This window comes from Oncorhynchus kisutch, linkage group LG20 (genome assembly GCF_002021735.2).
Source record: "Oncorhynchus kisutch isolate 150728-3 linkage group LG20, Okis_V2, whole genome shotgun sequence".
NCBI classification, from domain to species: Eukaryota; Metazoa; Chordata; class Actinopteri; order Salmoniformes; family Salmonidae; genus Oncorhynchus; species Oncorhynchus kisutch.
This window is the reverse complement of record NC_034193.2, coordinates 49,235,578-49,261,930: the sequence shown is the minus strand read 5'-3', so window position 1 is coordinate 49,261,930 and position 26,353 is coordinate 49,235,578. Positions and strand designations below refer to the sequence as shown.

The 26,353-nt window shown below is 45.0% G+C and overlaps 1 protein-coding gene across 2 annotated transcripts in view; it reads left to right on the top strand.

Moving 5' to 3' along the window:
* The window catches only part of LOC109878447 (coiled-coil domain-containing protein 85A), a 38,112-nt gene extending 13,176 nt beyond the window's left edge, over positions 1 to 24,936 (top strand). The window contains exons 3-4 of one of the 2 annotated variants that reach the window (XM_031799244.1): positions 22,297 to 22,354; positions 23,438 to 24,936. In XM_031799244.1, coding sequence (XP_031655104.1) covers positions 22,297 to 22,354; positions 23,438 to 23,456 — 77 coding nt within the window. In that variant the 3' untranslated portion in view covers positions 23,457 to 24,936. Of the gene's footprint in view, positions 1 to 21,776; positions 21,950 to 22,296; positions 22,355 to 23,437 lie in introns of those variants that run through there. The other variant, XM_031799243.1, reaches the window with a different exon arrangement.
* The last annotated feature ends 1,417 nt before the right edge of the window (positions 24,937 to 26,353 follow it).

Here is a 26,353-nt window from a genome sequence, read left to right as displayed (position 1 = left end):
CATAGATAATAACAGTGAGTAGCAGCAGTGTGGGAGTGGGGGGGCAATGCAAATGGTCTGGGTAGCCATTTGATTTGCTGTTCAGGAGTCTTATGGCTTGGGGGTAGAAGCTGTTTAGAAGCATCTTGGACCTAGACTTGGCGCTCAGGTACCGCTTGCCGTGCGGTAGCAGAGAGAACAGTCTATGACTAGGGTGGCTGGAGTCTTTGACAATATTAGGGCCTTCCTCTGACATCGCCTGGTATAGAGGTCCTAGATGGCAGGAAGCTTGGCCCCGGTGATGTACTGGGCTGTACGCAATACCCTCTGTAGTGCCTTGCGACCGGAGGCTGAGTAGTTGCCATACCAGGCAGTGATGCAACCCGTCCAGAGGCTTTCGATGGTGCAGCTGTAAAACATTTTTGAGGATCTGAGGACCCATGCCAAATCTTTTCAGTCTCCTGAGGGGGAATAGGTTTTGTCGTGCCCTCTTCACAACTGTCTTGGTGAGCTTGGACCATGTTTGTTTGTTGGTGATGTGAACACCAAGGAAGTTGAAGCTCTCAACCTGCTCCACTGCAGCCCCATCGATGAGAATGGGGGCGTGCTCGGTCCTCCTTTTCCTGTAGTCCACAATCATCTCCTTTGTCTTGATCACGTTTAGGGAGAGGTTGTTGTCCTTGAACCACAAGTTCAGGTCCTCCCTATAGGCTGTCTCATCGTTGTCGGTGATCAGGCCTACTACTGTTGTGTCATCAGCAAACTTAATGATGGTGTTTGCGTCGTGCCGCCGTGCAGTCATGAGTGAACAGGGAGTACAGGAGGGGACTGAGAACGAAACCCAGAGGGGTCCCTATGTTGAGGATCAGCGTGGTGGATGTGTTGCTACCTACCCTCACCACCTGGGGGTTGCCTGTCAGGAAGTCCAGGATCCAGTTGCAGAGGGAGGTGTTTAGTCCCAGGGTCCTAAGCTTAGTGATGAACTTTGAGAGCACCATGGTGTTGAACGCTGCGCTGTAGTCAATGAATAGCATTCTCACATAGGTGTTCTTTTTGTCCAGGTGGGAAAGGGCAGTGTGGGAGTGCAATATAAATTCCATTATCTGTGGATCTGTTGGTGTGGAGTGCAAATTGGAGGGGGTCAAGGGTTTCTGGGACAATGGTGTTGATGTGAGCCATGACCAGCCGTTCAAAGCACTTCATGGCTCAGACGTGAGTGCAGATTATCTTAGTGTTCTTGGGCACAGGGACGATGGTGGTCTGCTTGAATCATGTTGGTATTACAGACTCAGACAGGGAGAGGTTGAAAATGTTAATGAAGACACTTGCAGTTGGTCAGTGCATGCTCAGAGTACACTTCCCGGTAATCCGTCTGGCCCAGCGGCCTTGTGAATGTTGATCTGTTTAAAGGTCTTACTCACATCGGAGAGCGTGATCACACAGTCGTTTTACTTGTCTCGAAACGAGCATAGAAGTTATTTAGCTCGTCTGGTAGGCTCGTGTCACTGGGCGGCTCTCGGCTGTCCTTCCCTTTGTAGTCTGTAATAGTTTGCAAGCCCTGACACATCTGACGAGCGTCGGAGCCGGTGTTGTACGATTCGAACTTAGTTCTGTATTGACGTTTTGCCTGTTTGATGGTTCGTTGGATGGCATAGTGGAATTTCTTATAAACTTCCAGGTTAGAGTCCTGCTCCTTGTAAGCGGCAGCTCTATACTTTAGCTCAGTGCGAATGTTGCCTGTAATCCATGGCTTCTGGTTGAGAAATGTACGTACAGTCACTGTGGGGAAGACGTCCTCGATGCACTTATTGATATGTGGTGGATCTGATGTGGTGTACTCCTCAATGTCATCGTAAGAATCCCAGAACATATTCCAGTCTGTGCTAGCAAAACAATCCTGTAGTTTAGCATCTGCTTCATCTGACCACTTTTTTATAGACCGAGTCACTGGTGCTTCCTGCTTACATTTTTTGCTTGTAAGCAGGAATCAGGAGGATAGAGTTATGGTCATATATACCAAATGGAGGGTGAGGGAGAGCTTTGTACGCGTCTCTGTGTGTGGAATTAAGGTGGTCTAGAATTTTTTTCCCCTCTGGTTGCACATATAACATGCTGATAGAAATGAGGTAAAACAAGATTCCCTGCATTAAAGTCCCCGGCCACTAGGAGCTTCGCCTCTGGATGAGCGTTTTCCTGTTTGCTTATAGCGGAATACAGCTCGTTGAGTGAGTGCTCTTTTAGTGCCAGCCTCGGTCTGTGGTGGTAGGTAGACAGCTATGAAAAATACAGATGAAAACTATCTAGGTAGATAGTGTGGTCTACAGCATATCATGATATACTCTTCCTCAGGCAAGAAAAACCCTGAGACTTCCTTAGATATCGTGCACCAGCTATTATGAAATATGAATTTCATATATGAATAGGCCCCTGACCTGTGTCTTACCAGAGACTGCTGTTTTGTCCTCCACTAGTAATTTACAACATTAACAATGTCTACACTGTATTTCGGATTAATTCGATGTTATTTAATGGACAAAAAATTTGCTTTTCTTTCAAAAACAAAGACATTTCTAAGTAACTTTTGAACTGAAGTGTACTTTTCCTTTTTCCACGAATCACGAGGATCTGGGCCTGGTCGGGTGTATGTAGTATATCCCTCGTGTCCAACTAATTGAAGAAGAACTCCTCGTCTAATTTGAGGTGAGTAATCCCAGTTCTGATGTCCAGAAGCTCTTTTCGGTCGTAAGAGACGATAGCAGCAACATTTTGTACAAATTTAAGAACAACGCGAAAAAACAAACAAAATAGCATGGTTGGTTAAGCCGATAAGACGGCAGCCCTATCCTCCGGCACCATCTTACTCGTCAGTGGATGCACTACAACGGAAATAGGGTGCCATTTGGGACACAGAGAGTGCGTGAAGCCCTAGTGCCAATGGGAGATTGGAAATGTAGACTGTCTGGCAGTAGTCACAGAGGGACAGGATTTAATAGGTTGAGGCGAGGTTTCTGACAATACTCTGTAGGTGTGAAAAGGGGAAGCCTGTGGTTTAGCAGCGCCTCTCTCTCTCTCTCTCTCTTCCTCTCCCTCGCTGTGACCTTGGGATATACTCCACTTTGACTTGAGCTCTAAATATAGCAGCAGACCAATACCTCCCCTCCTGTTTACCTCCGATACCTTTCCCCTGCATTCATACACACACATGTCCTTCATTTAGCAGCTCTTATCCAGAGCAACTTACAGGAGCAATTAGGGTTAAGTACCTTGCTCAAGGGAACATCAACAGATTTTTCACCTAGTCGGCTCTGGGATTCGAAACCAGTGACATGTCGGTTACTGGCCCAACGCTCCTAACCGCTAGGCTACCTTCCACACACACACACACGCACGCACACACACACACACACACACACACACACACACACACACACACACACACACACACACACACGCGCGCGCACACACACACACACACGCACACACCTACCTGTGTGCAAGCTTGCAAACACACACACATCTGCGCACACACACACGCATTCCAAAAATAAACTAATTTCAACTTCCCACCTAGCTGTCAATCATTGTTGAATGCTGAATTGTCTGTCTGAAATTGAATTGATCTAAATTGAGATGTGATCAATTTTTCCCATGATATTACTTTCTCTAGAGTATTGCTTTATTTATGGATGCTCTTATTGTATTTTGGGGGTCCAAGGTGAGCTTTATTGTAAAGATATACAGTACTCACTGACTGGCTGGTGGAACCATTTTTTTTGTGTATATTGAGAGAACTATTTTACCATCTGTACAATACTGTATTGGTTGTAGAGAAAGCATCCATTAGACTGAAGTCGTATTGCTGCCATAAAATGTCTATAGTGCAGTGACAGAACAATTACAGGCCTCTGTGTGTGTGTGTGTGTGTGCTCCTCTCTCTCTCTAGACTCCACACTCAGTCTGTCAGGGAAAAGTACCAGAATGTTTCTCTCTCTTCCTAATTGGTTGACAGTGTTGAATCACCTGTCTGAGGAGTAGCACCATCACAAAGCCTTGTTTCAGAACACACACACACACACACACACACACACACACACACACACACACACACACACACACACACACACACACACACACACACACACACACACACAGAGTGGATTAGAGAGAGCGAGTGTGTTGTCACTCTTCCTCTCTCCTCTTCTTCCTCGCAAGTCTGCCAAAAGATGTCACACTCACAAACTACGTTCATGTGTGAACAAATTCGTATCTGATAGTTACAAGAAATCCAACATTTAGTCACTGATTCTGTGTTTGGAGATATGGGAGTATTAGGCAGACATTTTTCACATGGATTAGTATAATCTGAAAGTTTTAGATGTTCTTAACATACACCTTACCTCTTGCACTTCGGAGATGTAGCTATTTAACTGGTTTGGAACTACGCACACTCGTGTGCTGAGTAACCTTGCCTAAGACCTGAAGACTCAGAGGGCTAACATCAGAGGACCAACATAATCTCATGGTACCCAGGAGACCGGGTTTGAATTACGGTCTTTCATTTTCTATTTGTTTGTGTTCACGTCCAGGACACATAACCTTATAGCAACAACCGACGTACCTTCGGAGCATTACTCTGAGCACCGACGTACCTTCGGAGCATTACTCTGAGCACCGACGTACCTTCGGAGCATTACTCTGAGCACCGACGTACCTTCGGAGCATTACTCTGAGCACCGACGTACCTTCGGAGCATTACTCTGAGCACCGACGTACCTTCGGAGCATTACTCTGAGCACCGACGTACATTATAGCAAGAGTGTTATTAAACATTTTGCTGATAACCCTCGTTACCTTAATGTCTGCTCCCTTTGGACAACTGTGTGTGCGCGCATGCATGTGTTCATGACAATGTGTGTGTGTGTGTGTTTAACACAGAGATGTTTAGCAGATTACTACTAATAAAAATATATATTTTTGGTGTCGTTCTCACAGATAAACGGTTTCTACTTTTTGAGGCGAACCATTTTATTTTGGCAATTCAGTGTGAAAATTACATGGAGAGTTGAATTGTAGCTAAACTATATTGAAGATTAAGTCCAGATATCGTGAGCTTTACAGATTAAAAACAGGCATTTCTTAGTTAAAGGCCTCAACTGTCACCTTCACACCCCCGCCCTGTGCTCAGTAGTGGAAGGGACCAACTCCGAGGCCTCATCGCTCCTGAGATATGTGACAACTGTTCCAGAGTCAGGCCTGGGCCGTTGACACGCAATCTCATTCCAGTGACAGAGAGAATAGACTGTCAGGGTCCTCCCCTGGTCTTCTCTCTCCCCCGGTGTGCCGTGCCAATGAGAGATGGACCAGTGGGCTGAGACAAATCAGATCTAAACCTAACGGCAGACATGACGGAGAGGGGGGGGGGGGGGGTGAGAGAGGATGAAGAGAGGATGAAGAGAGGGGAGAGAGGATGGAGAGAGGATGAAGAGAGGGGAGAGAGGAGGGAGAGGGGAAAGAGGATGAAGAGAGGAGGGAGAGAGGATGGAGAGAGGGGAGGGAGAGGATGGAGAGAGGGGAGAGAGGAGGGAGAGGGGATAGAGGATGAAGAGAGGAGGGAGAGAGGATGGAGAGAGGGGAGGGAGAGGATGGAGAGAGGGGAGAGAGGATGGAGAGAGGATGAAGAGAGGGGAGAGAGGAGGGAGAGGGGAGAGAGGATGATGAGAGGGGAGAGAGGATAAAGAGAGGAGGGAGAGAGGGGAGGGAGAGGATGGAGAGAGGGGAGAGAGGAGGGAGAGGGGATAGAGGATGAAGAGAGGAGGGAGAGAGGATGGAGAGAGGGGAGGGAGAGGATGGAGAGAGGGGAGAGAGGAGGGAGAGGGGATAGAGAATGAAGAGAGGAGGGAGAGAGGGGAGGGAGAGGATGGAGAGAGGGGAGAGAGGATGGAGAGAGGGGAGATACAGGCATCAATTCCAGGGGAGAAATTACCTCAAGGAATATTTCAATTTTTTCATAATTTGAAGACCTGGAGGTGACCTTGACTTGATGTTTTAGAGAAAGTAGTTTTTGTCATTTCTGGTAGATGGATTCAGTTCAAAGCGGTTCAATTCATACGATCTTGAACATTGCTCATCTTGCATGTTATTACCAGGTTGTGACAGTTTGTGTCATTCCTGGTGGGCAAGAAGTAGTTGAATTAATGTCAACCTGAATGTCATCCATCTTGGAAGAGACGTTCACAACGAGTATCTGAACTCACCTTGCTTTCACATTCTCTGTTGCTAGCCAACTGGCTTCCGCTGCTGTTAACAATGCTATCTTGACGAGCATCTATTTACAGTATGTTATCTAACAGTTTGATCAATGATCAAGGGACACCTCCCAGAGTTATATTGTCTCCAGTAACAACATCTATCTGGTCTCACCAAAGTCAGATACCATCTATCACAACATAACAGGGACGGGAAGAGAGATAACACATCATTAAAGGTACAGTATGGGATCTGGGAATCTGTTCCTCAGTTCTATTACGTTTAGTTGTTTTTTAGAATCCCAGAATGTAGCTTTAAGATAATGTAGGATGTCAAAGCTAAGCACCGATCACATTATTCAACATTTTTATCACACCCCCTCAATGTAGTTTCTAATCTTTTCAGTGCCTGGGGCGTTCATTATCTGTTTGTTTTAATGCTTTCTATGTTTCAGAGAAGATGGTATGTACAGTTGAAGTCGGAAGTTTACATACATCTTAGCCAAATACACTTAAACTCAGTTCTTCACAATTCCTGACATTTAATCCTAGTAGAAATTCCCTGTTTTAGGTCAGTTTGGATCACCACTTTATTTTAAGAATGTGAAATGTCAGAATAATAGTGATTTATTTCAGCTTTTATTTCTTTCATCACATTCCCAGTGGGCCAAAAGTTTACATACACTCAATTACTATTTGGTAGCATTGCTTTTACATTTTTTAACTTGGGTCAAACGTTTCAGGTAGCCTTCCACAAGCTTCCCACAATAAGTTGGGTGAATTTTGTCCCATTCCTCCTGACAGAGGCGGCAGGGTAGCCTAGTGGTTAGAGCGTTGGTTAGAAGGTTGCAAGTTCAAATCCCCGAGCTGACATGGTACAAATCTGTCGTTCTGCCCCTGAACAGGCAGTTAACCCACTGTTCCTAGGCCGTCATTGGAAAGATGAATTTGTCCTTAACTGACTTGCCTAGTTAAATATAGAAAACAAAAAAAGAGCTGGTGTTACGAGAAATTAGTGAGGAGGTGTGGAGTCAGGCGCAGAGAGCAAAAGATGTGGGAAAAAACATGCTTTAATGTCCCGGAAACATAACATGAACCAAAATTAGAAAAACAAATGATCAGAAATATAAACTGACAGCGTGAAACCCAAATACAAACAAAATACACTCAAACAACAAACAGACTAACAAGCCCGCACGAAACAGAAGCGGGCTGAACAAACTATATATAACCCTCCCCTAACAACCAAACAAGAAACAGGTGATACCAATCAGACAAAACCAAAGGAACACAGAACAACGGATCGGCGATAGCTAGTAGACCGGCGACGACGACCGCCGAGCGCCACCCGAACAAGAAGGGGAGTCACCTTCGGTAATATTCGTGACAGCTGGTGTAACTGAGTCAGGTTTGTAGGCCTCCTTGCTCGCACATGCTTTTTCAGTTCTGCCCACAAATTTTCTATGGGATTGAGGTCAGGACTTTGTGATGACCACTCCAATACCTTGACTTTGTTATCCTTAAACCATTTTGCCACAACTTTGGAAGTATTCTTGTATCATTGTCCATTTGTCCTTTTATCTTCCTGACTGATGTCTTGAGATGTTGCTTCAATATAGCCACATAATTTTCCACCCTCATGATGCCATCTATTTTGTGAAGTGCACCAGTCCCTCCTGCAGCAAAGCACCCCCACAACATGATGCTTCCACTCTCATGCTTAATGGTTGGGATGGTGTTCTTCAGCTTGCAAGCCTCCCCCTTCTTTCTCCAAACAGAACGATGGTCATTATGGCCAAACAGTTCTAGACCAGAGGACATTTCTCCAAAAAGTACGATCTTTGTCCCCATGTGCAGTTGCAAAATGTAGTCTGGCTTTTTTATGTCGGTTTTGGAGCAGTGGCTTCTTCCCTGCTGAGCGGCCTTTCAGGTTATGTCGATAAAGGACTTGTTTTACTGTGGATATAGATACTTTTGTACCTGTTTCCTCCAGCATATTCACAAGGTCCTTTGCTGTTGTTCTGGGATTGATTTGCACTTTTCGCACCAAAGTTCATTCATCTCTAGGAGACAGAACGCGTCTCCTTCCTGAGCGGTATGACGGCTGCGTGGTCCCATGGTGTTTATACTTGCGTACTATTGTTTGTATAGATGAACGTGGTACCTTCAGGCGTTTGGAAATTGCTCCCATGGATGAGCTAGACTTGGGGAGAACTACAATTTTATTCTGAGGTCTTGGCTGATTTCTTTTGATTTCCCCGTAATGTCAAGCACTGAGGCACTGAGTTTGAAGGTAGGCCTTGAAATACATCCACAGGTACACCTCCAATTGATTCAAATGATGTCAATTAGCCTATCGGCTTCTAAAGCCAAGACATCGTTTTCTGGAATTTTCCAAGCTGTTTAAAGGCACAGTCAACTTAGTGTATGTAAACTTCAGACCCACTGGAATTGTGATACAGTGAAATATAAGTGAAATAATCTGTCTGTAAACAATTGTTGGAAAAATTATTTGTGTCATGTACAAAGTAGATGTCCTAACCGACTTGCCAAAACTATAGTTTGTTTACAAGAAATTTGTGGAGTGGTTGAAAATGAGTAATGAGTCCAACCTAAGTGTATGTAAACTTCCGACTTCAACTGTATGTGCTCATCCTTTGATCGGGATGGATCTGTGATGTGTCTGAGCCAAATGCCTGTAAGCATAATAATTATGTATATTTTCACTGGAAAATGGATAATCACGTTTGTTACTTAAACTTGACATCGGAATGATTGGCATCGCTTGATTTCCTGTGTATAGCTGTAGCATACTGTCTGCTTCTCTGTACTGTAGAGAGATTTCTTCCTCTTGATAGGACACCATTACGAGCAGCAGCCTGCAGATAATGGCTACTGTATCTCATTACCCCCCATTGCTAGAGCCCAACTCACTCTTTTTTTCTCCTCTGCGCGGTTACAGCCAAATAACATTTCATTACGGTTTTGGTCTTGGCTCTAAGAGGAACGTTCGCTGCAGGCGAAACATATAATTGCGAGTGTTTCTTGCTCGACTTATAGTCAAGAAAATGCCGGTGTGACTTCTGAGGCTCTGATTGGTCTGTCTTTCCAGGGGGAGGTCATGGATACATGACCTTGGTGCTGAGGTTGAGGGATTTACTGCAGTGCTGTTGTTCAACTGGCGTTTGTCAAGAAACGTGTGCGCATGTCCACACGCAAGTGTGTGTGTCTTGGTCTGTCCGTGTGTGTGTTGAACTGGCACTCATCAAGAGTACTCCCTAGTTGAGTTGTGTAATCCCCCTCCTGCCTCTTCTCCCAGCGCTGAGATAGGAGTGTGAATCTCACCCCGGCTGCACCGTTGATCACAGTGAGAATGAGATGCTATGGGAAAGACAGGGACGAGGTGCTATCTCTGAAAGACATAGATGTTACACGGGAAGGAGATGTCTTCTGTATCTACTAACGGCATAGATGCCGCCGTTATGACATCATCGCCACATCTGTCTGCATTGTGTTCATCAGAAGAAAGCGTTTAAAGCGTTTCTTTGGTAGATTACACAAGACTGGCCCTTTGCCTGTTATTCCCATATGAAATAGAACAAAAGCTTGTGATTGAAGGGAAATGCAGCGATGCCACAGCTACTGAAGAACTGCATGAGATAGAGAGGGCAAAATAAGAGTAAACGATTGATCTCCTAAGGAAGTGGATAACCAAGGTATTGAGTTGAGACAGCGTGTGTGCGCACTCGCGCGTGTGTGTGTGAGAGATTTGTTGAGAGAAACTCATTAAAGTTAGACCCTGGGCACTAGAAGAAACAGTGGTAGAGTGGTGCATTGTGGGATGCTCAGAGGCTAACGTTGGGGTAACACTGTCGTCAACAGTGGGGAGAGGTTGCCAATAACGTGGTCCCTTCCTTGTTTATAATTTATCACCAATGAGAGGTTACCGTGGGCTACTGTGTTTGTCTCCGAAACTAGGACAACAGCAGTTTATCTTACAAATGTACGCTTCAATATTTAATTAGCCTTTTGAGAGTCATTTCCGAAACATGCCTCCTGTACAACTAAGAAGGAAGTGACCATTTTTGAATACAGGGTCGTATTCCTTACGGCACTTAACGGAAACGTTCTGAGACGGAAAACAAAAAACGAGCATTCTTAATGGGCATTACTTATAAGTCCAAGCAGACCCTCCCTGTGTTAGTTTGTTTTTGTCCATTTGGTGCCTAATGAATACAACCCAGAGTGACCATGAAGTGACCATCTTTGAATGCACAGGGTTATAGCCTATATTAAGCCATGAAATGAGGCAACAGATTAGCACAATTAGTTGATGCTGATACAGTAATACAACTACATTGGAATCTGTGAGCTCCCTCTGACACCCGACACTCAGTTCTATTTTTAACTATTTAATTTATTACGAATAAATTAGAGGAGGATCTCGGCAGATTTACCAGGCGTGAAGGAATACTGTTTACTGTGTGTGTGTTTATTTACCCCTACAACCCCCCCCCCCCCCCACCCCCAGTAAAGATTCAACATTCATATGATCACTGTAAAAGTAGGTCCTATTCTGTAATCCGCACGATATGGCGTCTGTACCGGGAGTGTGTGCGTCAGTGTGTGTGCGTCTATTGATGTCTGTGTCTCAGTCTGTCTCTTGATTGGAGGCAGTGATAAGTAGAACTGAGATCAGAGGAGCAGCAGAACTGAAGAGAGGCAGGTATCTAACACACAAACACATATACACAGACCATTCTGCTGTTATCTGCACGATATGGTGTCTGTACCATGTGTGTGTATGATGTGTGTGGTGTGTGTATGATGTGTGTGGTGTGTGGGTGCGATTTGTTGGGAGAAACTCATTCAATTTAGACTCTGGGCACTAGAAGAAGCGGTAGTTGTCACGATCGCCGTCGTCATGGAAATGACCGGACCAAGGTGCAGCATGGTGAGCGCACATTTCTTTTATTGGTAGATGTCACCAACAAAACAAAGAACAAGGACACGACCGTGAAGCTTACTTAGGCTATAATGCCCCTAACAAAGACAACTACCCACAAATACAAAAGGAAAAAAGGCTGCCTAAGTATGGTTCCCAATCAGAGACAACGATAGACAGCTGTCCCTGATTGAGAACCATACCCGGCCAAAACATAGAAACAAAGAACATAGAGTTTCCCACCCTAGTCACACCCTGACCAACCCAACATAGAGAATAAAAAGATCTCTACAGTCAGGGCGTGACAGTAGTGTAGTGGTGCATTGTGGGATGCCCGGAGGCTAACGTTGGGGTAACATTGTCATTAACAGTGGGGAAAGGTTGCCAATAACGTGGCCCCTCCCTTGTTTATAATTTATCACCAATGAGAGGTTACCTTGGGCTACTGTGTGTATGTGTGTGTGTGTGCGTGCGTGTGTGTGCATCTTTTGATGTCTCTCTGTCTCAGTCTGTGGTTCTTGATTGGAGTCAGTGTTAAAGTAGACACACGTACACACGCGCACACACACACACACACACACACACACACACACACACACACACACACACACACACACACACACACACACACAGCCCCAGGCATGGTCAACCTCATTAGCCAGCTCCACTCTGGTGAGTTCCACGCTCCAATCACCCACAGTCAAGCTTTCGCAGCCAAGACTGTGTGTGTGTGTGTGTGTGTGTGTGTGTGTGTGTGTGTGTGTGTGTGTGTACAGCCGGATACTGAGTCCTGGGCTTAGCAGCAGACAGCCGACAGGTCCTTAAGAAACCAAACTGTGGAATTCAATATCATTCAGCTCTCCTGTCACACAATTGAACTGTGCTACGGCATAAAGATAACATCTTTACTGTATGCTGTAACACAATACAGTATCTTACATTACTAACATATACATTACATACAGAACAGTAGATGTCATGTTTAGCATTCAGCCTTCCAGCTATGCAATGCACTGTAACTGGCCTTCATCCTATGAGTACTAACCTGAAACAACACACAACACCACTGCTGTAGAGAGAGAGAGAGAGAGAGAGGAGAGGAGAGAGAGGGGGGGGGAGAGAGAGAGAGAGAGAGAGACCAGAGAGGAGAGGAGAGGAAGAGAGAGACATAGAGAGAGAGAGACAGATAAGAGAGAAGAGAGAGAGGAGAGAGAGAGAGAGAGAGAGAGCAGGAGGAGAGGAGAGGAGAGGAGAGAGACAGAGAGAGAGAGACAGATAAGAGAGAGAGAGAGAGGTGTGAAGAGAGAGAGAGAGAGAGAGAGAGAGACAGAGAGATAGAGAGACAGAGAGACAGAGAGGAGAGGAGAGAGAGACATAGAGAGAGAGAGACAGATAAGAGAGAGAGAGAGTGAGAGAGAGAGACAGAGAGGAGAGGAGAGGAGAGAGACAGAGAGAGAGAGAGAGATAAGAGAGAGAGAGAGAGTGAGAGAGAGAGAGAGAGAGGAGAGAGAGAGACAGAGAATAGAGAGACAGAGAGACAGAGAGGAGAGGAGAGAGAGACATAGAGAGAGAGAGACAGATAGAGAGAGAGAGAGCTGAGAGAGAGAGACAGAGAGGAGAGGAGAGAGAGAGGGAGAGGAGAGAGACATTGAGAGAGAGAGACAGAGAGAGACAGAGAGGGCTGGATTGCTACTCCACAACATTATGTGAAGGAGATTCTAGCTTCCTGGAATCACTCTCTCGTTCTCATCTGCATATGTAACACATTTGGATGCCCTGAACAATACATACAGTACCCTACAGTACAGAGACAGAGAGGATAGCGAGAGAGAGAGTGAGACAGAGAGGAGCGAGAGAGAAGAGAGAGAGAGGAGAGAAAGAGAGACAGAGAGGAGAGAGAGAGAGACAGAGGAGACAGAGAGAGAGGAGAGGCGAGAGAAAGAGACAGAGAGAGAGACAGAGAGAGAGGGCTGGATTGCTACTCCACAGTGTTATGTAAAGGAGATAATTCTAGCTTCCTGGAATCACTCTCTCGTTCTCATCTGCAAATGTAACACATTTGGATGCCCTGACCAATACATACAGTACCCTACAGTACAGTACATAGATGCAGATGCATTTCTCCTGCACGATGCCCCAAGGCATAAGTGTTCTTTTTCAGCTCGTACTCCTTTTCCCCTGGTAATGTAGCTGGACAGTTCATGTACTGTAAAGGTTACATTATAACCTATATTCAGCCTAGTGATGCTGTAGGGACATTTTAGTTATGGTAGATGTTCAGCAGTTGGTAGAGCATGACGCTTGTAGCGCCAGGGTAGTGGGTTCGATTCCCGGGAACACCCATACTTAAAATGTATCCAGGCATGACTAAAGCGTCTAGTAATTGGTATATATTATTTGTAACTGTGTCTGCCTAAGGGGCAGACTGACTTACTGATAGACAGACTGACCGCTAGCTAAGCGGAAGGTCACTGATCTACAGTGCATCTCAACATCTCTCACCCGCGCCCCTAAATAATTTAACAAAGCCGATTTTTAGGAGATCTGAGGGTCGTAAATGACCTTGCGTTGATCTGGTTCACTTGTTTATTTGGATCCCCATTGGCTCTTGCAGAAGCAGATGCTACTCTCTAACACAAAACAAGACAAGTAGCAGAACACTGATACACTGATTTAAAAGTCAGTGATGTGCAAACAATACAACAACAAAAATGATACAGTCAATATAACTAAGCAACAAATGTGTGTGTTAGAGTGTTTCACGGTCCCCAGTAGTTCCATGAGATGTTGTTTAACCCCTGTAAGTCTAAGCCGCTGGGGGGAGGGGGGCGGGGGGGGGGGGGGGGTTCTGAGCTGACATATGGAATTGTTTCAATTGTTTCATACCATGGATCATTTAGCTTTTTGATTTTGAATTTTAGGACCCTGTTAGGTATCCCCAAAAATATCAAATAATGATTTGATAAAATATTGAATTTGGCCTTTACTGCAATAGCCCCTTTACTGCTATAGCCCCTTTACTGCTATAGCCCCTTTACTTGGCTATAGCCCCTTTACTGCTATAGCCCCTTTACTGCTATAGCCCCTTTACTGCTATAGCCCCTTTACTGCAATAGCCGCCTTTACTGCAATAGCCCCTTTACTGCAATAGCCCCTTTACTGCTATAGCCCCTTTACTGCAATAGCCCCTTTACTGCTATAGCCCCTTTACTGCTATAGCCCCTTTACTGCAATAGCCCCTTTACTGCCAAATAGCCCTTTACTGCTATAGCCCCTTTACTGCAATAGCCCCTTTACTGCTATAGCCCTTTACTGCTATAGCCCCTTTACTGCTATAGCCCCTTTACTGCTATAGCCCCTTTACTGCTATAGCCCCTTTACTGCTATAGCCCTTTACTGCTATAGCCCCTTTTACTGCTATAGCCCCTTTACTGCATAGCCCTACTGCATGCCCCCTTTACTGCTATAGCCCCTTTACTGCTATAGCCCCTTTACTGCTATAGCCCCTTTACTGCAATAGCCCCTTTACTGCAATAGCCCCTTTACTGCTATAGCCCCTTTACTGCAATAGCCCCTTTACTGCAATAGCCCCTTTACTGCAATAGCCCCTTTACTGCAATAGCCCCTTTACTGCAATAGCCCCTTTACTGCTATAGCCCCTTTACTGCAATAGCCCCTTTACTGCTATAGCCCCTTTACTGCCTATAGCCCCTTTACTGCTATGAGCCCCTTTACTGCTATAGCCCCTTTACTGCTATAGCCCCTTTACTGCTATAGCCCCTTTACTGCTATAGCCCCTTTACTGCTATAGCCCCTTTACTGCTATAGCCCTTACTCTATAGCCTGCTATAGCCCCTTACTGCTATAGCCCCTTACTGCAATAGCCCCTTACTGCAATAGCCCCTTTACTGCTATAGCCCCTTTACTGCAATAGCCCCTTTACTGCAATAGCCCCTTTACTGCAATAGCCCCTTTACTGCTATAGCCCCTTGACTGCAATAGCCCCTTTACTGCTTATAGCCCCTTACTGCAATAGCCCCTTTACTGCTATAGCCCCTTTACTGCTATAGCCCCTTTACTGCTATAGCCCCTTTACTGCTATAGCCCCTTTACTGCAATAGCCCCTTTACTGCTATAGCCCTTTACTGCTATAGCCCTTTACTGCTATGCCCCTTTACTGCTATAGCCCCTTTACTGCTATAGCCCCTTTACTGCTATAGCCCCTTTACTGCAATAGCCCCTTTACTGCTATAGCCCCGTTTACTGCTATAGCCCCTTGACTGCTATAGCCCCTTTACTGCTATAGCCCCTTTACTGCTATAGCCCCTTTACTGCTGAATAGCCCCTTTACTGCTATAGCCCCTTACTGCTATAGCCCCTTTACTGCAATAGCCCCTTTACTGCATAGCCCCTTACTGCTTATAGCCCCTTTACTGCTATATCCCCTTTACTGCTATAGCCCCCTTTACTGCTATAGCCCCTTTACTGCTATAGCCCCTTTACTGCCTATAGCCCCCTTTACTGCTATAGCCCCTTTATGCCTATAGCCCCTTTACTGCAATAGCCCCTTTACGCTATAGCCCCTTTACTGCTATAGCCCCTTTACTGCTAAGCCCCTTTACTGCTATAGCCCCTTTACTGCTATAGCCCCTTTACTGCTATAGCCCCTTTACTGCTATAGCCCCTTTACTGCTATAGCCCCTTTACTGCTATAGCCCCTTTACTGCTATAGCCCTTTACTGCTATAGCCCCTTTTACTGCTATAGCCCCTTTACTGCTATAGCCCCTTTACTGCAATAGCCCCTTTACTGCTATAGCCCCTTTACTGCTATAGCCCCTTTACTGCTATAGCCCCTTTACTGCTATAGCCCCTTTACTGCTATAGCCCCTTTACTGCTATAGCCCCTTTACTGCAATAGCCCCTTTACTGCTATAGCCCCTTTACTGCAATAGCCCCTTTACTGCTATAGCCCCTTTACTGCTATAGCCCCTTTACTGCTATAGCCCCTTTACTGCTATAGCCCCTTTACTGCTATAGCCCCTTTACTGCTATAGCCCCTTTACTGCTATAGCCCCTTTACTGCTATAGCCCCTTTACTGCAATAGCCCCTTTACTGCTATAGCCCCTTTACTGCTATAGCCCCTTTACTGCTATAGCCCCTTTACTGCTATAGCCCCTTTACTGCTATAGCCCCTTTACTGCTATAGCCCCTTTACTGCTATAGCCCCTTTACTGCTATAGCCCCTTTACTGCTATAGCCCCTTTACTGCTATAGCCCCTTTACTGCTATAGCCCCTTTACTGCTATAGCCCCTTTACTGCTATAGCCCCTTTACTGCTATAGCCCCTTTACTGCTATAGCCCCTTTACTGCAATAGCCCCTTTACTGCAATAGCCCCTTTACTGCTATAGCCCCTTTACTGCTATAGCCCCTTTACTGCAATAGCCCCTTTACTGCTATAGCCCCTTTACTGCAATAGCCCCTTTACTGCAATAGCCCCTTTACTGCTATAGCCCCTTTACTGCAATAGCCCCTTTACTGCTATAGCCCCTTTACTGCTATAGCCCCTTTACTGCTATAGCCCCTTTACTGCTATAGCCCCTTTACTGCAATAGCCCCTTTACTGCAATAGCCCCTTTACTGCTATAGCCCCTTTACTGCAATAGCCCCTTTACTGCTATAGCCCCTTTACTGCTATAGCCCCTTTACTGCTATAGCCCCTTTACTGCAATAGCCCCTTTACTGCTATAGCCCCTTTACTGCAATAGCCCCTTTACTGCTATAGCCCCTTTACTGCAATAGCCCTTTACTGCTATAGCCCCTTTACTGCTAATAGCCCCTTTACTGCTATAGCCCCTTTACTGCTATAGCCCCTTTACTGCAATAGCCCTTTACTGCAATAGCCCCTTTACTGCAATAGCCCCTTTACTGCTATAGCCCCTTTACTGCATAAGCCCCTTTACTGCTATAGCCCCTTTACTGCAATAGCCCCTTTACTGCTATAGCCCCTTTACTGCTATAGCCCCTTTACTGCTATAGCCCCTTTACTGCAATAGCCCCTTTACTGCAATAGCCCCTTTACTGCTATAGCCCCTTTACTGCTATAGCCCCTTTACTGCAATAGCCCCTTTACTGCTATAGCCCCTTTATGCTATAGCCCCTTTACTGCCTATAGCCCCTGTACTGCCAATAGCCCCTTTACTGCAATAGGCCCCTTTACTGCCAATTGCCCCGTTACTGCTATAGCCCCTTTTACTGCAATGAGCCCCTTGTTACTTGCTATAGCCCCTTTTACTGCAATAGCCCCGTTTACTGCTATAGCCCCTTTACTGCAATAGCCCCTTTACTGCTATAGCCCTTTACTGCTATAGCCCCTTTACTGCTATAGCCCCTTTACTGCTATAGCCCCTTTACTGCTATAGCCCCTTTACTGCAATAGCCCCTTTACTGCTATAGCCCCTTTACTGCTATAGCCCCTTTACTGCTATAGCCCCTTTACTGCAATAGCCCCTTTACTGCTATAGCCCCTTTACTGCAATAGCCCCTTTACTGCTATAGCCCCTTTACTGCAATAGCCCCTTTACTGCAATAGCCCCTTTACTGCTATAGCCCCTTTACTGCTATAGCCCCTTTACTGCTATAGCCCTTTACTGCTATAGCCCCCTTTACTGCATAGCCCCTTTACTGGCTATAGCCCCTTTACTGCAATAGCCCCTTTACTGCTATAGCCCCTTTACTGCTGATATCCCCTTTTCTGCTATAGCCCCTTTACTGCAATAGCTCCCCTTTACTGCTATAGCCCTTTACTGCCAATAGCCCCCTTTTACTGCTATAAGCCCCTTTACTGCAATAGCCCCTTTACTGCTATAGCCCCTTGTTCTGCTATGGGCCCCTTTACTGCAATAGCCCCTTTACTGCCTATATGCCCCTGTACTGCCTATAGCCCCTTTACTGCCTAATAGCCCCTTTTACTGCTATAGCCCCTTTACTGCCTATAGCCCCTTTTACTGCCTATAGCCCCTTACTGCTATAAGCCCCTTTACTGCCTATAAGCCCCTTTACTGCTATAGCCCCTTTACTGCGTATAGCCCCCTTTACTGCTATAGCCCATAGAGAAACACACTGAGTAACACATTCATATAAATGGCAAGGAAAAAAAGACTGAATGATAAGAAACACGGTTTTGAAGTGTCTGTCCTTGTATCTAGGAGATGTAAGAAAGCTCAGGATTTAGCCTCTTTTTTTGGGTAGGCACATAACTACCTCTATACTTCCAAATGCGGACGGCCGCCAGCGGCCGATGCAGTGGATTGAGATGCAGACCGTGCAAAAATGATATCTCTAGTTTAAACGGAAGGATTTTGAATGGGATTTTTAGTATTATGTTACTTAGATTGACACACCGGTGAGTAATAGGAGATGGAAGGGAGTTCCATGTGATCATGGCTCTGTATAATACTGTGCGATGCCCAGGAATTCGTTTTGGATTTAGGGACTGTGAAGAGACCTCTGGTGGCAGGTCTTGTTGGGTATGTATGGGTGTCCGAGATGAATGTTATTTGATCATGCCACACAATCTCGAATTTTCGTCACAGTACTTATTTCTCATGAAAACTAGAAGACATGCAGTTGTCTCTCGTCAACCGTCAACCAGGAAAGACTATTATGCATGTTGATGATGTTAGTTCTGTGTGTGCAGTTAAGGGCAAGGCATTCTGCTTTGCTTTGTACCAGCTGCAGCTTTGATAGGTCTTTCTTTGCTGCACCTGACCATGTCACCGGACAGTAATCAAGATGAACAGTTATTTAAATGAATGAAATGATGGGACAAGACCAGAGCCTTAACAACCACAGTTGATTTTTGTGTAAAAAAAAAATGCTGAACTTCTGCAGACGAGAACGTCTTCAATAACAGACGTCTCAACTACTTTGTCAATATGACGTGACCATGATAACTGACCGTCCAGTATCATACCTAGGAGTTTAACTTCCTCAATGTGACCATGATAACTGACCGTCCAGTGTCATACCTAGGAGTTTAACTTCCTCAACGTGACCATGATAACTGACCGTCCAGTGTCATACCTAGGAGTTTAACTTCCTCAAGGTGACCATGATAACTGACCGTCCAGTGTCATACCTAGGAGTTTAACTTCCTCAACGTGACCATGATAACTGACCGTCCAGTGTCATACCTAGGAGTTTAACTTCCTCAACGTGACCATGATAACTGACCGTCCGGTGTCATACCTAGGAGTTTAACTTCCTCAACGTGACCATGATAACTGACCGTCCAGTGTCATACCTAGGAGTTTAACTTCCTCGACTTGCTCAGTGGCCACACCCTTTATACACAACTCCAGTTGAGGTTTAGGCCTTGTGTTGTTTTGAACCAAATGCTTTAGCTTGTAGATGTATTTAAGACCAGTTTATTATTAATCTCCCATTTGGATACTGAGGCTTTTTCCCGTTGTCATTTTGTATTGTATTTTCTTTCTTCTTTTTGTTAAGTTTAGTCCATTGACAGTATGTCAACCAATCTGCTGAGCAGCCTGACTTGTTTTCTGCCTCTTTTTCATCATTTCTGGAGCGATAGAAAGGACCGAAGGGGTTGACTGGGTTGACTGGGTTGACTGGGTTCACTGGGTTCACTGGGTTGACTGGGTTGACTGGGTTCACTGGGTCCACTGGGTTGACTGGGTTGACTGGGTTCACTGGGTTGACTGGGTTTACTGGGTCCACTGGGTTGACTGGGTTGACTGGGTTGACTGGGTTGACTGGGTTGACATGGAAGAGTTGATGTGTTTTCTGCTTTGATTTAGACATAAATTATATCTCGATTACACATTTTGATAATACAATCTATAAATGTGATAACTTCCTTGAGTTCCTAAACATTGAGGGACAGTTTTCTAAACACAGATTAAGCCTAAATAAACAACTCTTTTAATATAGTGTATTTCAATGCTTTTGAGAACGACTATAGGCTTAATCTGGGTCTGGGAAACTATCCTTGTCTTGAGCGTCAAAGTGTTTCCTTAGAAAAAAGGTCTCATTGGCTTTTGCTAATTCCTTTCTCTCTGTACTTTAGAAGAACGATCAGTTATGTAAAGTCATAATTAGTCTTAGTCCTGAGCTGCATGGAAAGTGTTAGATCTGGGAACCGCGATGTATTAGTGGGACCAGATTTTCTGCACAGCAAATCACGCAAATCTTTTTGAGGAAAAGATAAATGAAGAGCCGTCCCGCTGAGCACAGAGGTGAAGCTCTGGGAAAGTTCAGCTCCACTTTATTCTTGAATAATCACGTCAACTATTCTTTCTGTGACCCCAAATCCAATTCCGGTCAGCGCTATAAAACCCAAAGCTCTGAATATCTAAATGTTCTGAGGAACTGTTCCTCGCCTTACCGTTCCGGTCAGGTTTGAATATATCTCCAATGTCATTGTGAATATTGGGAGAGGGATTCTATCAGTTCGTGATCAGTTGAATCCATTACATCAGTTCTAGTCAGTTAATACTGGAAGGGGTCTCAGCATGTTGTCAGTATCAGTCCAGTTGATGCCAAACGTTACATCATCACCCTATCACAAGCCCACGATTAAAACCGTACGATCACATGACCTCCGTCGCATTCATGAGTTTGGGATTGGCTATTCCGTTTAAGGCTAATTGTTCCCACTCTCCTCCACATTAAGCTGTCATCTTACAAACAGAATGACCCACCTATCACAGAACACCATGTCATCAGCAGTCTGCCTACCCTCCCTCACCTTTCTAATGTCACTATTAGCGTCTGGGTCAGACTACTGTCAGCTGCTTATACACTTAAAATGGTGTGTGTGTGTGTGTGTGTGTGTGTGTGTGTGTGTGTGTGTGTGTGTGTGTGTGTGTGTGTGTGTGTGTGTGTGTGTGTGTGTGCGAGCGTCTAACCTTCTTCACTCATAACGCCCCGAGGCTCCTTAGTCGTGAAATCAATTCCATTCCACACAACCTGACCTCCAAAACCTGAAGGGAGTTTTCATACATGATCTTTATCCTCACACACGCACACACAGACAGACACACACAAAAACAGTTTTCGCTATTTTCTCCCTCCCGTAGATAAATTGAGGCGTGCATGATGTGTGGACTAGCGTAGTGGAGGCTTACAGTGGGATTTTTTTTGTAGAAGTCTACAGTCACAAGATCTTATGAATAGTTAATAGGCAATAGAAGTCAGCCCAGAGAGCTGGGGGAGAGAATGTGCTGCATACATTATTATAGTCGCATGGGGAGGACAACAGTGGAGGAGAGAGAGAGAGTAAACTAAGAGGGATAATTCTGTATTGTATTGAGACATCCGTGTTAGACAGAACTACGGTGTGCTGTCAGAATGTGTCCTTGTGTTAATGTCATGTATTGTAGATATCTCACATCCTGTCAAAAGGAGTACAAGAGGAAATGGACTGAACTCCACAGGGCCTTGTTTGTTTTCACACCTTAACCCATTGGTACCTCTCTCCTCTTTCCCCCATATCTCTCTCATTCTCTCCCGTCCTCTCACCTTCCTTACTATTTTACTGTCCTCACCTCCTCTGTGTTTCATACTGCTGTGTGGCCATCAGATTTGCGTGTGCATTTGTTCACATCCACACAGGGGGAATATGGTGGAAAACTAAGACAGAATTTAGACAGATTGACAGTTACTTAGCTGAGCCTGTGAAGGCTGGCTGACGTTACAGGAGAGAGGCCTGTCTGGTGGCTGTCAACTGCAGCGCTGCAGCAGAGGGTTGAAACAGTCGAGGGGGGGGGGGGGGGGGGGGGGCCTCAAAGCCTGTGCCCACACAGTCTGGAGTGGAGTTATCACACCAAACACACAATAGAGCAGTCAAATGGAACGTTGTGATGTACCATCTATCTATCTATCTATCTATCTATCTATCTATCTATCTATCTATCTATGACTAAACAGTCACGTACAGTGTTGTCGCTCTCCTCTCCTGTTTTACTCCACATCACAACTGTTTCATTTAACACCCAAACTGTAGAACTAAAGGATCTGGCACTGAGCTTCCATCTCTTCTGTTTCTCTCTCTCTCTCTCTCTCTCTCCCTCTCTCTCTCTCTCTCTCTCTCTCTCTCTCAGCTTTGATGTCAGCTGGATGCTGTACCACCAACTGTAGAAATGTGAAAATATGGGACAGGTAAGAATCATTCAATAGGACACATTTGAACATTTTAGTAATTAGCAGATGCTTTAATCCAGAGCGATTTACAGTAGTGAGTACATGCATTTTCATACTTTTTTCCCCCTTGTACTGGTCCCCCGTGGGAATCCAACCCACAACCCTGGCTTTGCGAGTGCCATGCTCTACCAACTTTGCTCCCGAGTGGCGCAGCGGTCTAAGGCACTGCATCTCAGTGCAAGAGGCATCACTACAGTCCCTGGTTCGAATCCAGGCTGTGTCACATCCGGCCGTGATTGGGAGTCCCACCGGTTTGGCCGGTGTAGGCCATCATTGTAAATAAGAATTTGTTCTTAACTTGCCTAGTTAAATAAAGGTTAAATAAAGGTTAAATGTTCAAAAAATATCCCTTCCTTAAAGTAGCCCTCAGCAAAACTTTACAAAGCCTGTATAAGCAGACCTGAGCCAAAGGGAATAGAAGAATTGTAACTCTAGCTGTGTCATCCTATAAGTCAGAGAGAACGTGCCCAGTGTGGTAGCCTGGTCCCAGATCTGTTTGTGCTCTCTTGAATGCCAATGACCAGAAGTTGACAAGACACCACAAACAGATCTGGAACCAGGCTACCAGTGTGGTAACTAAGGTGTACATCACATCAGTTGGCCAATCTGGGTGTATAACAATCAAGCTGTGTGGCAGACAGTGAGACTATAGTGGGTTTATAGTAATCAAGAGTTAGAGGTGACCTTGCCATCTTAAATCTTGTCCCAGCGGGGAGGGAGCAGATGACTGTGTGTGTGTGTAGGTGTAGGTGGCTGTTTTAATATTGAATGATTCAGCGACAGGACATCCCCTCTCTCCTGGGGGATTGCACACCACCTTACATACACACAATCATTTCTTGATGTTTCATTCTGCCCAAAAGATGGAACATACTCGTTTCCTGTTCTTTACTTTCTCAGAATTCCTCTCACCCTCTTTCTCGTATTCCCCCCTTTCTCTTTCTCTTTCTCGCCCTCTCTGCCTTTAGTCACATCATAACAGTAAGTATATCATTGATGGATTCAAAGTATGCCTAAAGCATGTCTTCTTCTCCCTCATAGCTTCGATGCCTCTTCTTGACCACACTGCACCCCAGCTGGGACGTTTGGGGTGAAACGTACCTCCTCAATGGGGGGATAAGGAGTGTCCAACACTCCTGCTGCCCTGGCCGAAACAGACACTAGGACAACTGGACACCCCTCTCCAAGATCCTAATGTTCTGTCCCATCCGTCCTCACATACTACTATGTTTTCATTTCTACATATCTAGAGTTCGGGACAATTTGGGGGAAAACTTGGGAATGCTATTAGGACAGATGGATGGCATTCCCAAAGACTGCCACAGCTAAATAGATGAGAGCTAGACTGGATACCGAATATGAGCTCCCTGCCAACCACCATGACATGACCTACCCCCCAGAGAGGGAAAGATGCAGGGGAAGAAGTGAAAAGAAGGAGAGAAGAAGATGAACTCTCCTCTCTGTTTACAGATTCATCTCATCAGTCTGGGGTCCACTATCTCTCTCTCTCTCTCTCTCTCTCTCTCTCTCTCTCTTTATCTATTTTTATCTTTCTCTCACTCTCTCCTCTTCCTCCCTCTGCCTCTACCCTTTCTCTCTTAATCTCTCTCTTATTATCTCTCTCTTATTATCTCTTTATCTCTCTCTCTCTCTTATTCATCTTTCTCCCTCTGCCACTGCATCTCCTCTCTATCTCTCTCTCTCTCCCGTTCCTCTTTCTCCCTCAGCCTCTCCCCTCTCTCTTAATCTCTATATCTTCCCCTTCACTTCCACTTTCTTCTTCTCTTTCCTCTCTCCCCTGCTATCTCGCTCTCTCCCACCACCCCCTTTCTCCTTCCATCCCTCCCTCTTCCCCTCTCCTTCCCTCCCCCTCCTTCCCACCCTACCTCCAGCAGCCTCCACAGATATTCATCATCTTCTTCTGTGTACTGAGACAGTAGTAATCTAATGTTCCTCCCCTCGTCTGCAGCCACAAATCTAGATGATAAGATTATCCTATCCTCTCCCAGTCATCATCTCAAACTTTTGTTGACCAATTTCATTAAACAGAGTGAAAAAGCTGAAGTTTGTGTTAAAGGGAAAGTTCAGCGGAATTGCATATTTAGATATTTGTTTCCTCACCTTGAAAACAGTTTCTCAAATATCTAATTTTGCTGAACTATCCCTTTTTTAGAAGTTCCTAGGCAATTACCCTCCACCACCAACATGCTGTGTCTTATTACAAAACTACAAAATGGCCGCCAATGTTAGCTTGTTGGGTAACGTTGTAGTTCAGATACAGTGTTACGGTGTTAGCCTAGTTTTCTTTTTTGTAAAATCTTGCTCCCTTGCTCCCCTATATTTCCAGCTAGGGAGGTGAGTATACACTCTCCATGTTGTTTTATACAAGAAAGGTAAAGTCAAAGTACATAGTAGTTTATTGGGATTAGTTTTCTATATATATATATTATATATAATGATTATTATTTTTGACTGGTATTAGAACAATTATATGAAGATATCTATGTATACAAAATAATAAAGATTCTTCTTTATGTAAACTTTGTTTTTTGTAAAACTTATTTTGCATGATACTACTACAACTATACATGTAATTAAGGCTGGGATTCAATCCGATCGCAGCTTGTAGGCAATGCGACAATTTCTGATTTGGCCAACAAATGCCGTGTTTACTGTGAATGCAATCTCAGCGAACGCTGGAACATTGCCTACAACACCCGATCGGATTGAATCCCGGCCTTACCTTATTTTATGCAAAGACACTGTATGTTCTACGTGGTATATAGATGACTATAATATTAATGTGCGTTTGTATGAATTAGTCAAAGGTTCCACTTTGATATATAGTAAGTACACAAACAGGACTTCTCTATGGTGATTTAGATGGACTTGATCTCAACAGTCTGAAAGTCTAACAATAGTAGGTTATGGTGTCGCTCACCACCATCAACTCCCCTTGTCCCATCAAATCAGACAGGGTCCATGTCCCATCAAATCAGACAGGGTCCATGTCCCATCAAATCAGACAGGGTCCATGTCCCATCAGATCATACAGGGTCATTAGTAACTAGGCCTTGTCCCATCAGATCAGACAGGGTCCGTAGTAACTAGGTCTTGTCCCATCAGATCAGACAGGGTCCGTAGTAACTAAGCCCTTTCCCTTCAGATCAGACAGGGTCCGTAGTAACTAAGCCTTATCTCATCAGATCAGACAGGACCCGTAGTAACTAAGCCTTATCTCATCAGATCAGACAGGGTCCGTAGTAACTAAGCCTTATCTTATCAGATCAGACAGGGTCCGTAGTAACTAAGCCTTATCTCATCAGATCAGACAGGACCCGTAGTAACTAAGCCTTATCTCATCAGATCAGACAGGGTTAGTAGTAACTAAGCCTTATCCCATCAGATCAGACAGGGTCCGTAGTAACTAAGCCTTATCTTATCAGATCAGACAGGGTCCGTAGTAACTAAGCCTTATCTCATCAGATCAGACAGGACCCGTAGTAACTAAGCCTTATCTTATCAGATCAGACAGGGTCCGTAGTAACTAAGCCTTATCTCATCAGATCAGACAGGACCCGTAGTAACTAAGCCTTATCTTATCAGATCAGACAGGGTCCGTAGTAACTAAGCCTTATCTCATCAGATCAGACAGGACCCGTAGTAACTAAGCCTTATCTTATCAGATCAGACAGGGTCCGTAGTAACTAAGCCTTATCTCATCAGATCAGACAGGACCCGTAGTAACTAAGCCTTATCTTATCAGATCATACAGGGTTAGTAGTAACTAAGCCTTATCCCATCAGATCAGACAGGGTTAGTAGTAACTAAGCCTTATCCCATCAGATCAGACAGGGTCCGTAGTAACTTGGCCATTGGACAGGAAGCTGCTTCACCCCATAGGGACTCTGCCCATTGTGTAACCGTAGGAAGAGGTCTCTTCCTAACCCAAGCTCC